This window comes from Dromaius novaehollandiae, chromosome Z (assembly GCF_036370855.1).
Source record: "Dromaius novaehollandiae isolate bDroNov1 chromosome Z, bDroNov1.hap1, whole genome shotgun sequence".
Lineage (NCBI taxonomy): Eukaryota > Metazoa > Chordata > Aves > Casuariiformes > Dromaiidae > Dromaius > Dromaius novaehollandiae.
The window spans coordinates 33732271-33747553 of record NC_088132.1 but is presented as its reverse complement, the minus strand read 5'-3'; the positions used below and the strand labels follow the sequence as shown (position 1 = coordinate 33747553).

The 15283-nt window shown below is 37.3% G+C and overlaps 2 protein-coding genes across 9 annotated transcripts in view; one reads left to right on the top strand and one right to left on the bottom strand.

The window, feature by feature from the left end:
• The window catches only part of LOC112978767 (semaphorin-4D), a 104281-nt gene extending 99348 nt beyond the window's left edge, over positions 1 to 4933 (top strand). For 2 of the 3 annotated variants that reach the window (XM_064501418.1, XM_064501416.1), the window contains 2 exons: positions 1646 to 1855; positions 3406 to 4933. In XM_064501418.1, the coding sequence (XP_064357488.1) occupies positions 1646 to 1855; positions 3406 to 3572 (377 nt within the window). In that variant the 3' untranslated portion in view covers positions 3573 to 4933. The remainder of the gene's footprint in view (positions 1 to 1645; positions 1856 to 3405) is intronic. The other variant, XM_064501417.1, reaches the window with a different exon arrangement.
• Positions 513 to 15283, bottom strand: part of LOC135324676 (selenocysteine insertion sequence-binding protein 2-like) — a 34479-nt gene continuing 19708 nt past the window's right edge. For 2 of the 6 annotated variants that reach the window (XM_064501411.1, XM_064501412.1), the window contains exons 12-18: positions 14712 to 14881; positions 12959 to 13097; positions 12550 to 12697; positions 10899 to 11119; positions 9995 to 10149; positions 8982 to 9183; positions 6675 to 8214 (exon numbers count right to left, since the gene is read on the bottom strand). In XM_064501411.1, the coding sequence (XP_064357481.1) occupies positions 8105 to 8214; positions 8982 to 9183; positions 9995 to 10149; positions 10899 to 11119; positions 12550 to 12697; positions 12959 to 13097; positions 14712 to 14881 (1145 nt within the window). In that variant the 3' untranslated portion in view covers positions 6675 to 8104. Of the gene's footprint in view, positions 1668 to 4265; positions 4334 to 4814; positions 6069 to 6458; positions 8215 to 8981; positions 9184 to 9994; positions 10150 to 10898; positions 11120 to 12549; positions 12698 to 12958; positions 13098 to 14711; positions 14882 to 15283 lie in introns of those variants that run through there. The other 4 variants (XR_010385965.1, XM_064501410.1, XM_064501409.1 and 1 more) reach the window with 4 other exon arrangements.

Sequence of the window (15283 nt, the reverse complement as noted above, 5' to 3'; positions counted from 1 at the left end):
TCTAGAGGATAGCTTGACTTCAGTGACACTATCAGTTTCTTCTCTGTATGAATACCGTGTCAGATATAGATGTTGTATCTCTTAGAAGCTCTAATCCAGAATAACTCCCGAGAATGTTCTCTGAAGGTCGGTTTCAGCTCTTCAAAACCTAATCTTTTAAGTCAAGATTTCTGGCTTGGCTATGTTCATATTTACTTGTTATTCCTTCTGTTTGTCCAAAAACCAACTTCAGCCTTACCATACTGAAATAATTTGTTCATGGTTCCAGATTTCCCATGTTTCTAGCTACATGTGACCTACATACTGTTAACAGTAGAAGTACAATCATCCATAAAAGATTGATTGTTAAAAATGACTGTCTGCTAGGCTAGCTACATTCAGCATATGCTTGTCCTCCCCACTTTTGTCAGAGCTGTTGTCAGTACTTCTGAAGAGACAGTGGCACTTGTCCCTCTCCCTCAGAGATAAACTCTTACCAGTTTTAACTGAATCATGTTCTCTAGCATTCATCCTTGCTCTTAGTACTATTTTATTTCAGATTGTAGGGTATTAGTTTTATTTCCAAACAGATTAAGACAGATTAACAGATTAATTTACATTGAGAACGTGCACAGATAAAAAGACTACCTTCCTTTTTCTTGGTCTGCTTGCATGATGATCTAAAGTAGATGCAGTTTTCAGGGGACAGACCTAGAATCAAATATTTTTTCTACAGAAAAATGCCACATCAATTTGCAGTCAAAAATACTCATAGTTAAAGCTAGTTTCTGTAGTAAGTTACCTGTTCCCTCAGGCCATACTTGCAAAAATCCTTTTTCTCTCAACTCTGAATTTTACATCTTCTCTTGCTAAGTCTAGTCTGGATCATAAACCCCCAAGGGAGTAACAGACATGTTTTAAAAGTCAGTATTATGGCAAAGTCCTTACTTTGGCCCAGATGTTTTTCTTTTAAATGAAAAAACTCTGATGTTGCCAAATACACTTCAGCCAACCTTGCTAATTTTCTGGGAACAGCTGTTCTGTCCTCTGGGCTACTGTCAATCTCTGATTTATTCAAATTCCATCCTCACAGGTGAGATGAATAATAGCAATAAGGCTAAAAGATTACATTGCTCTTTGTTGTTAATCCAAGCTTCTTCCAAGTTCTGTCTTGCCTAATTGCTGTGACTAATGATTCTGTGCTTTTTCCAACTTTGCTTCATTAGTTCCAGCATCTTTGATGTGCTGCGTTCTTGAACTTTTTTCCCTCCTGTCCCTTATTTCAGATTTTACAATGCGTGTCTCAGATGGTCTCAACTTTGTTCCATAGCTCAGTCAAGTACTAGGTAGCTTTACCTAGTTTTGTAGGTAATCACAGAGGCAGATAGTGCTGATTTCATTATCTTGTCTATCATGTTTGCGAGGTAAGTTCCCACTTGTGTAAATCAGATGCTTCCTTTCTAAGAGCTCATTTACAACTTTCGCTTGAACCTCATTATCAATGTTAGCTCTTTTTTATCTCAGCTTTTTGGTACCCAGCATTTCAGTTAAAGAAACCTAAGAAACATTACAATTGACCTTTAAGTCTAATCTTAGTCTTTCATTTTTCTATTCAAAGACTTATCTTAGTAATTTTCCCAACATAAGCTGACTGATGTTTTTACAGGTCCAGATGATTCCCATTTGGTCTGGAAGAAGAATGGAGAAAAGATGAAGGTGTGCATCATGGAGCAATCTCATATGCTGGCTGATGGCAGACTGCATATTCTAAGCTGGTTGAAAGATTCAGTATCAGAAAGTACAGAATATAAATGCTCAGTTGTCTCAAAAGTTGGGAATGCAACATCAGAAGTGCTCATCAGAGTGGAAGATAAAGGTAGGCTGGTGCTGAATGTATGCCCTGTTTGTCCTGACCCTGATACAAGGAGAGCTCTGTAATTATTTCACCCATAAAACACATACATAGGTGGAGAGGTACCCACTTCAAGTGTTTATGAAAAGCTTTTACAGCCATAAAAATTGATTTTTTCCCCCCTCCCCCAAAGAACTAACCTGCAAATTAGCAGTTATGATCTAGAAATGAAATGGTAACTGCTACATCTTACAAAAGTCTTGCAGAAACTTAGGAGACTAAGTACATCTGAGGCAAATCATAAGCTCTTTTTTTCATCTCAAACAAAACTAACAGACATGTATTGGAAATCAGGTGAGTATTAGGGAGGATTATAAAGGAATAATACTTTGCAAGAACTATACTGGGTAACAAAGTAAAATTCTTTAATGCCAAGGAAGTCAAATAATAGAGACAGCCCTCCCTCTCCATTTAAAGAAAATCAGATGATTTTTAAATCATCTGTAGCCAGATGGGGACAGTTTTTACGTCTCCATTTTGATACTAATGGGCAGGAAGTCAGCAAGCTGACTTGAGCACCTGGACAAGATAAATTCATCTTTAGGTACCCAGAACTGACCAAAGCAACGTCAGCACTCTTTGCAGCTAGTGTTTGAGAACTTAGACCTGGAGAAGAGTATAAGTAGTCTTTAAAAAGAGAGGAGGAGGAATGAATGTGATTGATTGATAGAGTGTATTTTCCGGAGGAAAAAAAATGAATTATTTGTAATTAGCTGGTCAATATCAAATGTGAAATTTTCAAGAGCAGCTCATCCCAGCTTTTTTCGGCGATAAAAGAAAGCAGCAAAGGAAGTCATATAGTTTCTTGCAAGCAGTCCAGTCATTTTAAAGTTAGTCTCAGAAGCAGAAAAAAGCATCTCAGTGAAACTACTGTAAGTAAGTGTGAAACAGTGGGCTGCTTTCACTGTGGTCCAAAAGATTCTATATTGTCACTAGTGTCTTGAAGAATAAATAGAAAATATTTATTAAATCTGTGTATGCCACCACTACAGTAGTAGGGACTATAAAAAAAGCTGGCAAACAGGATTAGAACTAAAACTTTTGCCAAGTTAAGATGCAGTAAAACAGCTTTTTTAAAATTCTTAAATGAAGAATAAATAGCTACATAACATTATCAAAAAAGGGGGAAATTACAAACTTAACATAGTCAGCAGCATCATGTCATTGTCATTCCTCTCCCCGGCCTTGATATCATCTAACTGCAATGTTCCTGTGCTTCTAGATGGATTTAGCTCTTCTAACTGGTAGGTCATATCTTCCAGACCTTGACACACAGATTAAAGGCACCAAAGCTGTTTGCTCTGGAGGTTAGAAGGTCTGCTGCAAAGGGGAAAGACGTGACCGTTTGAATAGAGGTTATTTCCAATTAACTTGAGAAGAGGTAGAGCAGAACAGAGGACGAGATGGTGTGGCTTCTGTTCCTTCAAGCCCTACCGTTTATGAGAATTAGTGCAATTGAATAGATCTACTTAATTATTACTTAGTTACATAATCATTCCGTTTACAATTTTCAGATAGTGCTGGTCAGGATGGATGGACCAAAGAATTTGATAGCTGGAGAACTGCCATCAGTGAACATGACAAGATGATGCAAAACTGGAAGAAGACATGGGTAAGAATTTTTGGAATACATACCTCATACTGTGCTCTCTACATAACACACTACAGTCTAATTTTATAATCAGTGATCAGTGTTCCTGTGCATGTTGTCATTCTGGATGGACCCTCTGAACAGTAAGACCTATTTCATTTATTCTGTATATTACCATTATGTCAGCTTCCTCCTTCTGTCCACTTACCAAGAGCTAAATCAGTAAGAAATAAATCATCCTGCCGAAAAGGGTGAGACTGCATGTACTGAACATAGTAGATTCATTTGACTGCATCTGTACAACTTTAATTGGGTTGCAGAGACTATCAGACTTCATAACTGGTGTTGTCTATCAATGCTGGCCTTTCTTTAAAAACAAAAAAACCCAAAAAACTGTATGTTGCTTTCAATGTTTTTCTCCAAGAGTTAAAACAGAGATTACTTTTGGTATCTTCCGGATATGATGAGTACTTGTTGCATGTGGAATAGATAGTATAGGCCACCTTTAAAAAAACATTTTATTTTAAACCTGTATTAACACTTTGTTCTGAACTTTTTCTCCTTCAGGAGAGCTGCAACAAGAAAAACACCCTCTAATGGACAAAGGAATGAACAGGCCAGGATAAGAAATGTATGTGGGTTGGAATGCCCAGTACTCTAGTATCATTGCATTCAAAGAGGTATTTGCCAGCACTAGCACTTGCATTGGGGTTGATACTCAGGAGAATCAGCTGAAGCTTTAGATGGAACAGGATTTCCTCAGTGCACCGAAGAATAACTTACTTGCCACAAGAAAGGCCACCTATCCCATGTTGGAACCATCTCTGGTTATCTGATGCCAGTCATTTCAGCTTAATGAAGAAAAAAAGTGGTCTTAGTAAGCCTTGTGCTGCTCAAACAATGTAGTATGTTCTATGGCTTCTGTTTTGAGTTCATTGAGCCAGCCAGTTCTTTTGGGGCTTGATGATCTTGGCATATAAAATAGAGATCACTGAGTAAGATTTGAATCTCATTAATTTAAAAGCACTTCCACAGTCCCATTTATTTTCTTTCAATATGCTTACCCTTAAACTCTGTTCCCAATGTTTTAAAGAGCATTCCTTTCTGTTGTCAGCATGTTCATTTAAGATTTAACTTGGCTGTTCCAATACCTTTGGTCACAAAAGTTTCTGTACCAAGTAAAGAAATTCTGACTAATGTTCAAAATACAGCTGGCTTACAAAGCACCCAAGTTAAAGAAGACTATTTAGTCACTGCAAATTATTCTTCAAAATTTGAGATAATTGTGGAAGCTTTAAACACTTGTATGTTCAATGAATTTTAAGATTAAAATTGTATCAAGTTCATTTATTCATAGTGAACAACCGCAGATTGTAAATGTGGGGACCTACTTCTTCCATTGTGTTGCATTTGTCTTTCTGCAACCAATAAATAAAAAGTTTGAGGCACAATTTAAGTTTTCTCTCTTTATCTTCTCAACGGTCTTCAAAAACCTGGACGTAAGATGTTGTGCTTACCTAAAAATCACTACAGATTGAGCCACAGGCAATAGGGGAAAGCTTCATGCTTATCCCCAGGTTAATCCCAAACTGGTAAAATTTAAATTAGATGGTTTGTTCCTCGCTTTAAAGAAAGCATTCTCTCCCTCCTAAACCTTAATTTTGAGACTTTTCTGAATGACCCATGTATTTCAATGCCAGACCACCTTATTGTCATGCAGGCAGGCTGAAAATTCTTATACAAAAAACATTTTCCCTATTTTTCATATTAACAAGCACAAATTAATGCTGGTATGGACTTCTGACATCAAGGTTCAGTGGGAACTATGTTTTTAATTTTGTTTGTGCTCATGACATCTTTTATGACTAACGGCCAATTTGAAAAAAGACTTTCCTTAAATTGTCCCTCTTTCATGTATTTAACTAACTGAATCAACAGATTTATTTTTTTTTTGTGTTGCTGAATGAGAAGGTGAGACCTTTACAAGACTGATGTGAGAGATTTTTAGATAAACATAGCTGTGCTTTGCCTTGTCACTGCAAAGACGGACCGCAAATAGAAATTGGTTGCCAGGTTTTTTTTGTTTAGTTCTACTTTGCAAAGGTATTCAAGGCATACAAACTGCTGACAACCAAAATGCTAACCTAGCAGAGGTAGGGAAACACTATGAAGAAAAAAAAGGTGCTAACAATCAGGGTGGCTGTATCTGTTAGATCACACTATTTATACCCATTAGCTTTTCTGATATTACCTCAATCTTAAATTAGTTTATTCCTCAATTTACTGTGCATTTTTTTTTTTTTTAAGATAAGGACAGAGTAGCAAACAGACCAATTTCTCTTCATATTGCTTTAGGCAGCAGAGGCCCTCTGATACTTAGGTCTGATGCAGCAGAGAGCCTAGCCTTAATACATCAGCAGAACTTTTACCAGTAAAACCTGCCATAACAAGAAAGAAGGCAAGGCTAAAACAAAGCTCTTCACACCTGTAATTAAGCAGATCACAGGCTTTTTTCTAATCCTTGTTTCTTTGAACACGTGTGGGCCAATCGGTTCTGGCAATAAGGCTTCTTCACACATTCTTAATCTGCACAACACAATTTCAGTAGGAGATTATATACTAATGCCTCTGAAGTCATTATGAAAAAACATCTGTTGAACAGAATTAGCAAGCAGAGCAGTGACCCCATATAGTGAATTTCTTAAGGAGTTAATTCACTTTCTCCTTACAAAGTGGCTGAGATTTTTGAACAAGTCATAATGCTTCCAAAGTCACTCTAAATGCTCCTCTAAGATAAGCTGTACAGAAAATATAGCAAACACCAGGACATGCATGCTCCACCAACTACCATTCCGTGCTACCATGCAGTGACTAGAAAAAAAAGTTTTGCAGCTTTAAATGTGTATCAAAGAGGCGTAAGTGCCAACAAACAGCAACCTACTTTGGGACCAAGGATATCTCCTGCCAGCCAAAACCATTCTTCATCACTGAGATCTTTAATCCTCAATTTCCATTTAAGATTACATGAAATTAATACCAAAAAAAAGATCGTAACTAGTGAACAACTGTGCATTTCGGCCTAATGCTGGTTCACTTTCTTTAAAGATGTTCTTCCTCAAAGCTGACAGTTCAGATATCCATTAACTGCCCACCAGAAGAGTTTACTTAAGTCAAAGAATTGCACTTCAACCATACTTTATAGAATCAATATATTATAGCAGATTATTTATACATCTTACATTCTACAAAATTGTTTGAACTTTGAAATTATTTATAGGTTTTGTGTGTGTGTATATATATATATATATATATATAATCTCACCTTCAGCTTCACAGGGCAGCTACTTTCTGAAGTATTGCACTACAACTGGTACATGTGGTAAAGCATTTACAAACATACTTCAGAGATGCTGGCTGTAGCACCTGACATCAATATCATCTTTCAGCATGCTTGACAGAACTTACATATGTATCCTCCACTGCAGAAAAGGGACTTCTCTAGGCTTGTCATCTGATGTCTGCAAGCTGTAAACAATGGCATTTATATAGGGAATTCCCCCTAATATGCTCTACCACCATTATGTGCGTACTTGTTTGTTTAATTTTACAAAGTTTCTGTCCTATGTAAGATAGATATAAAATTTCCCTAGCTTAGATGCAAACCAAGATTGACTAAAAACTCTCACATTTATACAATGACAGAACCCCAAACTGAACCAAAGAGGAGTCTGCAGGAGTGGAGATGCAGAGAGAACAGGCTGGCCTGTTTCCTGACCTTCAACATCCTCTAACTTTAAGGCAAGACTATAGTAAACTTGTCTTAATAGCATCAGGGAGCAGAAACATCCTCATTGTTCACCTTGTCAGCTTCATAAAATTCCTAAACAGAGCTTTTTGAGTTCAGAAATCTCAGACCTTTGAGGTCTGTGCTGTCTCCCTTACACCTGCTGTATGATGCCCCAGAAGAACAAAGTATCACAGGGAAAGAGCTAACTATGACTTCTGTCATCATGGTTTTCCTTAATGAGTTTCAGTCAAGCCGTCTGCCTAAAATGCATTTCTTGCCTACTGGAAGACAGTGACACTGATGCCAGCCTGTCCACCTTAGCAGCTTTATGTCAAAAAAACCCAAACAAACAAAAAACAAACAAAAAAACCCTTAAAAATAGAAAACAAATCACCCAAGACCCAAACTTCTGACTCTTAGCATCTCTTTCCCAAAGAAAAACCATCTTTCTAGCAAGTTCTTTTGGCATATGGTACCACTAACAAATCAATACTAAGTCCCTCAAAGCATTAAAGCAACCATGCCAGTTCAAGTGGTTCTGGGTTAAGACAATTTGTTTACTATTACAGTCTGCTATAGTAATCAGCCAAGTACACAGAAACCTAAGAATTAGTTAGTGCTTCATGTGCTCCAGTGTGCATTTTGCTTAAAGGGAGTCAGAACATTTTACTTAGCTGACTTCAGACATTTCTTAAATTATCTTAATTTGCTATGCCCTCTTCCTACCTGGATCTTTAATTTTAGATAATTCAGTATTTACAGGTCTATTAAAAAAAAAAAAGAAAAAAAGAAGGAAAAACAAAAACCTTAAAGCCCCACAGAATTGAATCTGGATTTACTGCTGCTCTTCTGAATTCAACGCCAGCATGTCAGTGGTTGCACTCTTTTCCAGTTCCAGGGCATATGGGTTATACTCCTCTTCAAGCTTTTTTTTCCAGATTTTAACTGCAGAATATCAGAATGGAAAAAAAGAAAAAAAAAGTTACAGTGTAATACTCAAGGAAAAGCTTAAGTCGCACTGATTCTCTACTTCCTCCTCCAAGTAAGTGCTGAGGAAAGTTGGCGCATAGGCTGATATACCTAGCAGATGCGATATCAGATTGAGAATGAAAGACCACTTTAGGTTAGAAGGTATCCATCGCGGTTCTTTGGTCCAGCTCCATGGTCCAGCCTCCTGCTCAAACAAGACCAACTCTGAAGGTGGATCCAACTTTCAAAAACTCAAAATTTTTCAAAAGTTTCAAAGAAGTTTTAAGTTGTCTAGTATCTGTGATAACTGTTTGGTGACTGCATTAGCAGCACTGGAAGAATGTGTTCCTGAAAGTGCAAGGCCTTTACATAACATGAACACTTTTGGACAGGAAGATGCATCTCAAACAACCTTCAGCACAAAACTTAAGTAAGTCCAACATAATGCTCGAATGAATATTTCTAGAAAAATACTTAGAAGATTTTTTTTTTTTAAGGAAGTAATAAGGAGCTCCTCAGAAAAAGCAGTGTGTGCCACCTGCCATCAGGGGATTTCAGAAAGAGATTTTCTCTAAGAGTTTCTCAGCAAAGACCTGACTGTAAGTTTATAAAATTATGAGGAAAAACGAGAAAAAACACAGAAAAGCGGAGTTCTCCCCTTACTAACCACTAACGTGTCATGTCATTTGTTCCAGTGAAAATGGTGTATTAGAAGAGAACTTTGATGTGAAATAAATACTCACTATAATTTGGTACATCCTCATCAGAGTCTCTGGAAGATGTTTTACTGGTTTCTGATAAGCCACTTTTTCCGTATTCAGTAGTTAAGATGCTGGAGGGTTTTTCACTTAGTCCTCCTTCAGCTTCTTCCTCTAAAGCTGCTATCATATCTTTGTATGCCTTCCTGGCCTCTGTGGTCAGCTGTACCATTCTGTGAAAATGGTCCTACGGAAATGTAAAATATTAATAGAGCTTAACTCATACAGCAAGTTTTAACATCTCCATGAAAATCTATAATGAACATTACTTATGCAGAGCACTACATGTGTGGATACAGGCAAGCAACACAGTAAGCCTCATACTAAATGGCGTAGCTGAAACCCAAAGCATGTTTTCAATCAGCAAGAGAGAAAGGAAATGTGCCTAGGGATACGTTGCTGCAGTATCATAAATGAAGAAATACATTTTAGAACCAACTGATGTAGCTTTGTCCACACAACTGAGCACTGCAATATTTAAAACAGTTTTCTAAATAGTACATCCCTTTTCAAGACTAGTTCATTATCCTGAAGTTTCATTCAAACAGATATTCAGCTAACCAGAAGAGGGTGATCTTTAAAATTGTCTTCCGTATTCACTTTTGGCCTTAGCTTTTCCCCTACTCTGAGAAAATTGTTTATAAGCATCCATGGGCTACCAAAATGCTAGAACTCCACATGAGGCAAGTATTTATAAAGACATTAAAAACAAACTAAGCATTTATAAAAACACCAGTTCTCTCTGAAGAAAAATTTCAGGGAAGAGATCTAGATGGAGATGGAGCCAGAAAAAGCTGCCCAAACTACTCATTTGAACAGTGCTGAGCAGCTGTACATTTTTAATCAGATTTTTATATAAGCCACTGACGTGGGTTAGAAAGTGTAAGTGTGCGAAAGCAAAACAGCCCAAATCCTAAAGTCATAACTTAAGCTGTATTTTTTTCAACCAGTAAAAAGTAAAGCCGAAGAAAAACATGAACCTACATCTTGCAACTCACCTGAGCCCCATCATAGCTAAAAATTCCCACCACACTCACAGGCACTGCTTTATTCACACAGCGGCCTAGAGCCTTGCGATTAAGGGCAAAGACAAACGGGATATTTTGTTCACAGGCACAGTCGATAATGTTGTGTAGGGTCTCATCCAACCCACCTGGAGCAGATAACAGAATTAACAAAGAACAACACTATTCAAGCTGATCATAACTAAAAGACAGTAATCTCAAGGGACTGCAAAAACCAGGGGATTATGGGAGCATTTGGAAAATTTATGGGGGCATTTTTAAAGTTTATATAACATAACAGTGCTAGATCTCCTTTCCTAAAAGAGAATTTGTCATTTTTTTCTTAATTAGCAGTATCCTCAGACTGCTACTACTCCATATTTTGTGTAATGTGAGGCACAATGGGATTTACTAACACTGTTCAGCGTGATAGCATTACAAAGCTAGGCAAAGAAACAAAACTAGTATAAAAAACCCTGAATGTTAAGAAATTATTTAAAAATTAGTAGAAAGTAATGACAAGAACTACAACTTGTTGCCAATCTATGGCCTAAAAGAACCTGATAATGAGGACTGCTGGTGGCACAGCTGACATCAGCAGTTCGTCTCCTCTCAGCTGTGCCAGCACAACCAGCTGTGCAGCTGCACTGCAAAGCAATAGGCAAACAGATCCTAATTTCAAATAACTTCCCCCACGCACATATTCTCGATGCAGTTCACGTTTCAGCTGCACAGCAGTGAACAATCTGAACAAGGCAGGCCTCTTTATTTGCACGGATATCAAAGGCTATCCAAGAGAAGGCCCTCCAATGATAATATTGCTGCCATAATATTACTGAGTCTGCTTTTTTACATTTCTTTTATTAAGCAAACATAAGCAACATTAAGCAACCATTACCCTTTGACTGAATCTTTTCACAGTTAGGAGAGATGATGACACACTTCAGCTTTTTCAGCCTCAGATGTTTCAAAACTTCTCTAAGTCCCATAACAAGCCGACGTTTTATCTTGGCCTTTACTGGGTCTTTCTGATACAAGCGATCTTGGAAACGAACCAGTTCTTTTAAGAGATCTGTCACACAACTGTCAACTTCTTTACTAAGCACCTGGCTGCAATAACTGAGAGAAAGAATCAACTGAATGTTAAAAACTCTGAAATTACAAACATATCTTTATGTTTGTTCTATTTCTACTCCAAACACGCTTGTTATGTACAAGAAAATGGAAATATACTTCAGATTTTTTTCAGTGGCTGAGAAGTTACAGAAAGGTTTGTTCCTTATAATAGCTGGCTCCCACACCAAACTGTACAAACCCCCCCCCCTTTTTTTTCAATATTCAAGCATTTTTCTGAGGACATTCATGATCTATGCAAATCAAAGCATGGCAAACAAATTCAACTTGATTTCTATAAATACACAGCTACTTATGATAAAGATGGTAAATCTGAATCAATCCTCCCTTCACAGATTCATATTTTTTGTCTTTTGTGTTGTGTCACTTATCTTTAGTGTTAGACCATACCCTTGCGGTTTTCATAGGGCAAGGATGAAAAATAAATCCTTCATCCTAGCAATTTCTAGTTTGTTTTACTAAGCCACAAAGACAAGTTTACTAAAATACTGAAAACGCCAAAAGACTAATCTAAAGATATGAGACATTGTAAGCCTTGCTGAATATTTTACAATCTACAATAGCCAGGACTGAGTCACCCTGTAAATACTCAATCCAAATAGGGCCTTCCAGTAAAACACTGTTGCATAGATGTGAGTTAAGTAATTTTAATACCATTAAAAGTTAAATTAGAGCTAACACACAGCATCAGAAAAGAAAAGAATGGCTGTATCACTATTATCATTTACTATAAACATGAACTGCAGAAAAGGCCAGTGGTGCCTTTATGGGATGACAATTAAAAGTTAAAGCACTGCTTACCTAAAATAACTGTTAGAAACTATCATGACTACTATGCTGGATCTCTAACCTCTTCAAACATAGTAACGAGCATTTTTTTTCTTTAATAAGGAAACATGCATACACATCTGTTCAAAGAGAATTAAAGTGTTTGTACAAAATAACCATAAGACTTCCTTTTATTTCTCTGCCTAACCATGACGTGAAAATGTCATCTGACTAGTCTCATTCTTTACACTTTTATCATTTGGTCTGGCAGCAGAGAACCAAAGAACACACTAAACAAAATTACAGTGTCCTACTCTTAGTCCTGAATATTAAGCTGCTACTCCATTTATTTAACGTCAGGTATCTGTACTTTAGGAGAAGCTCCTTTTCCTTCTATAGCCTCCAAGGAATGTCTCATCTTCAAGGAACTCGTATTTGTAAGTAGGAATTACAACAAAGTACTATTTCACTGGATATCATTTCTTCTTTTATGTGCAAAGTTATAGAAAAACTGGAAAAAAAATTTAGAACCTTCAGCCTGAAGTCCAATTAGTGTTGCACAGAACGCAACTAAAATTATCCTGTTTGGAAACCACCATACTTATGGTACTGTGGAAAAAGAGACATCAGTAGAAATCAATACTTACTCTCTAAATCTCCTACTGTGGATTTTTGGAAGACTGGAGTTTAGCTGCTTTGAAGCTGTAGAGCTTTCTGTAGAATCCTTGATTCCTTGGCCCTCCGGCAGCCCTTCAAAGTTACTCTGAGCCACAGCAACTTGCATTACAGGAACAGCTACCATGTGTAAATAAAGACATTTCAATGAAAAGACAGACCAAAAAAGCTGACATGTTAACAAGACTAACTGAGAAAGCACATAGAGTATTAGCTTTGACATGCTCTAAATTCTCAATAAGCCCACACTGAATTTTGGAAAATTCTAAAATTACAGTTTTCATTTGGCAGTGTTTTGGTACACATTTTTGAAAGCAGTAAATGCGTGCACTCTCATATCGTCATCTACATACTGTATTCTAGCCTTCTCTTGAAAAATACCTGCTTCGCTATCCTGTGGAAGTGCTTCATCTTCAGTAGTATTTTCTACAGTCTGACAAATGTTATCACCATCTTTTGGTATTGCTGTCTGTTCTAACAGGTGCTGCTGTTTTCGTTGTTCTCTTTCTTTTAAAATAATCTAAAAAAAAAAAAAATTAAACCGATTCAATGTCACATAGACAGCAAAGCAGTTTCTCTTACCAAGTGTTTACATACAGACCATATATAAAGAAATTTGACACTATCATTCAAAGTTTACAACTTATTTTTATAGATTAAACACAAATTTCACAGTTCCTCAAAATATCATCGCAGAGAAGGAAATGTATTCCCTAGAAGTACATCAAAAATAATTTTTTTCTTGAATACCAATATCCATGGGGAGAAAATCATTTCTAGTTATCAACTACAAGGGCAGAGATAAAGTTAAAGCAACAAATTGATTCAATGCAGAGAAGCAGATGAAAAGGTTTCTCTCTTTACCCTTCCTCTTCAGACTGCCCATTTGTAGCAATTCAGCCAAGCACTCAAGCACATACATACACTTAAAGCAGGCACAGTCCTCTATCATACACACTGTAGTTTGCTTAACTAAGGCTTTACTCTTTTGCACTTATTCCCCTGTGCAAAAGCCAGACTTGGTCTGCATTGGATTGCTGTTTCTGAACTTGTAGATAGAAGAAAAGGAGAAAAATTTACAAAAGATAGCTAATCTGTATGGTACATGGAAGAAGGAGAGTAGGATATATGCTGGATCCAAATGCTATTGTAGGTAAAAGCAGTTATCAGTGTCTTGAAAGCCATCTTCCCTCTCTGCCTTTTTAACTGGCTAATACATAACTACTAGCTCAGCTAATCTGCTTTGCAAGGAACACACCACAGAATACAACCGCAAAGGTAAATTTGCCCATCTGCATTTGCCAAAGAACACAGAACAAAAGTAAGCTTCATTACATACTCAGAACCAAGATGTTATATATAGATAAAACCCGTCTTTCCCTTCTCAAACTTACTTTGGAAAATAGATGGTGTGAAGACAGAATAGACAAAATGCACAACCCCCCCCCGAGTTTGCTACAGCTTTATGTTGTCCCATCCTCAAATTCAACTGAAGAGCACAGAATGACCATTAAACAAACCACTTCCACTAGCTCCATAAGAATATTTCTAGACCAAAAGTGACCTAGTGATGGAATGTTATCCCTGGGGCAAGGAAAATGCTAGATATGAAATCAATGGTACCTCAAAATCCTCTGTATAGAAGACGTGACAGGAAGAAGCATGAATAGGCAAGGAGGGAGAGATCAGAGAAACCTTCAGGTTGATCTAACACTAGTTGCTGGAGAATCAGCTGAAGTTCTGGCTTGGAAGAGCACAGATACATTACACACTACCTTCGCTTGCTCTATTCTCCCCAGTCCTGCAAATAAGCACGTCTCGTCCAAACCCAAAAAGGTTTCTTTGGATGTCCCCCTATAACAATGATTTGAACACACTTTTGTACTGCCTGTTCTTGAGCTGTCAAGTGACTTAAGTGAGAAAATACATCTTGGGCAGAATTTTTATGCTGTTGGACAAGACTCCTCTCCGTCTCTGCCCTGTTTTTTTAAACCAAGGAAAGCTAAAGTTGAATTTATAGACAAGCAGAAGCCAAGATGCAGATCTTAATACTAGGAGGTTTACACAGACTCAGAGAAGAATACTAAAGTTACATTAGCCGTTAACATGCGATCTCAGGTAAAAATATGAGCACCTTTTTAAGAGGTGTTGGTCTCTTTGCTTTAGGGACTTCTCTCTGCTTCCCTTTCTTTACCAAAGGAGCGCTGGAATCCAAAGGGTTATGAGGCATCTTTCCTTGGTTTAACCGGTGATTTTTTGTTGCTGCAGCAGGTTCTTTAGAAAGCAATGGTATGGCACCACCAACTAAGATAAAAGAAAGTCTGCATCAGACAACTATAACACGTACCTAAACCAAAATCCAATGCAAGTTTAATAACCAAATTAGGATGAGTATAAACACAATAGATTTGTGTTCAGTTGCTATTTAGAGTGTTCATAGGCAATCCTGTGCCATTAAACAGAATTCTTTATTAAAGATAGTCTTTGTTCCCCTCCAAATTAAGGACATGTCCTCTACCAGTATCATACTACTAGAATCATAAGCTCAAAAGCAGTATTTAGCAAAACACTGCACTCCAAGCTACCTTCAATACCAAGCCATTTCAGCTTGGTAAACTTTCAGGAATCGCCATGTTTCACTGTATCTCTTAGTGGCATTTCCTCCACTACAGTCAGATTCTGTACTGTGTTAAAAGACATACTGAG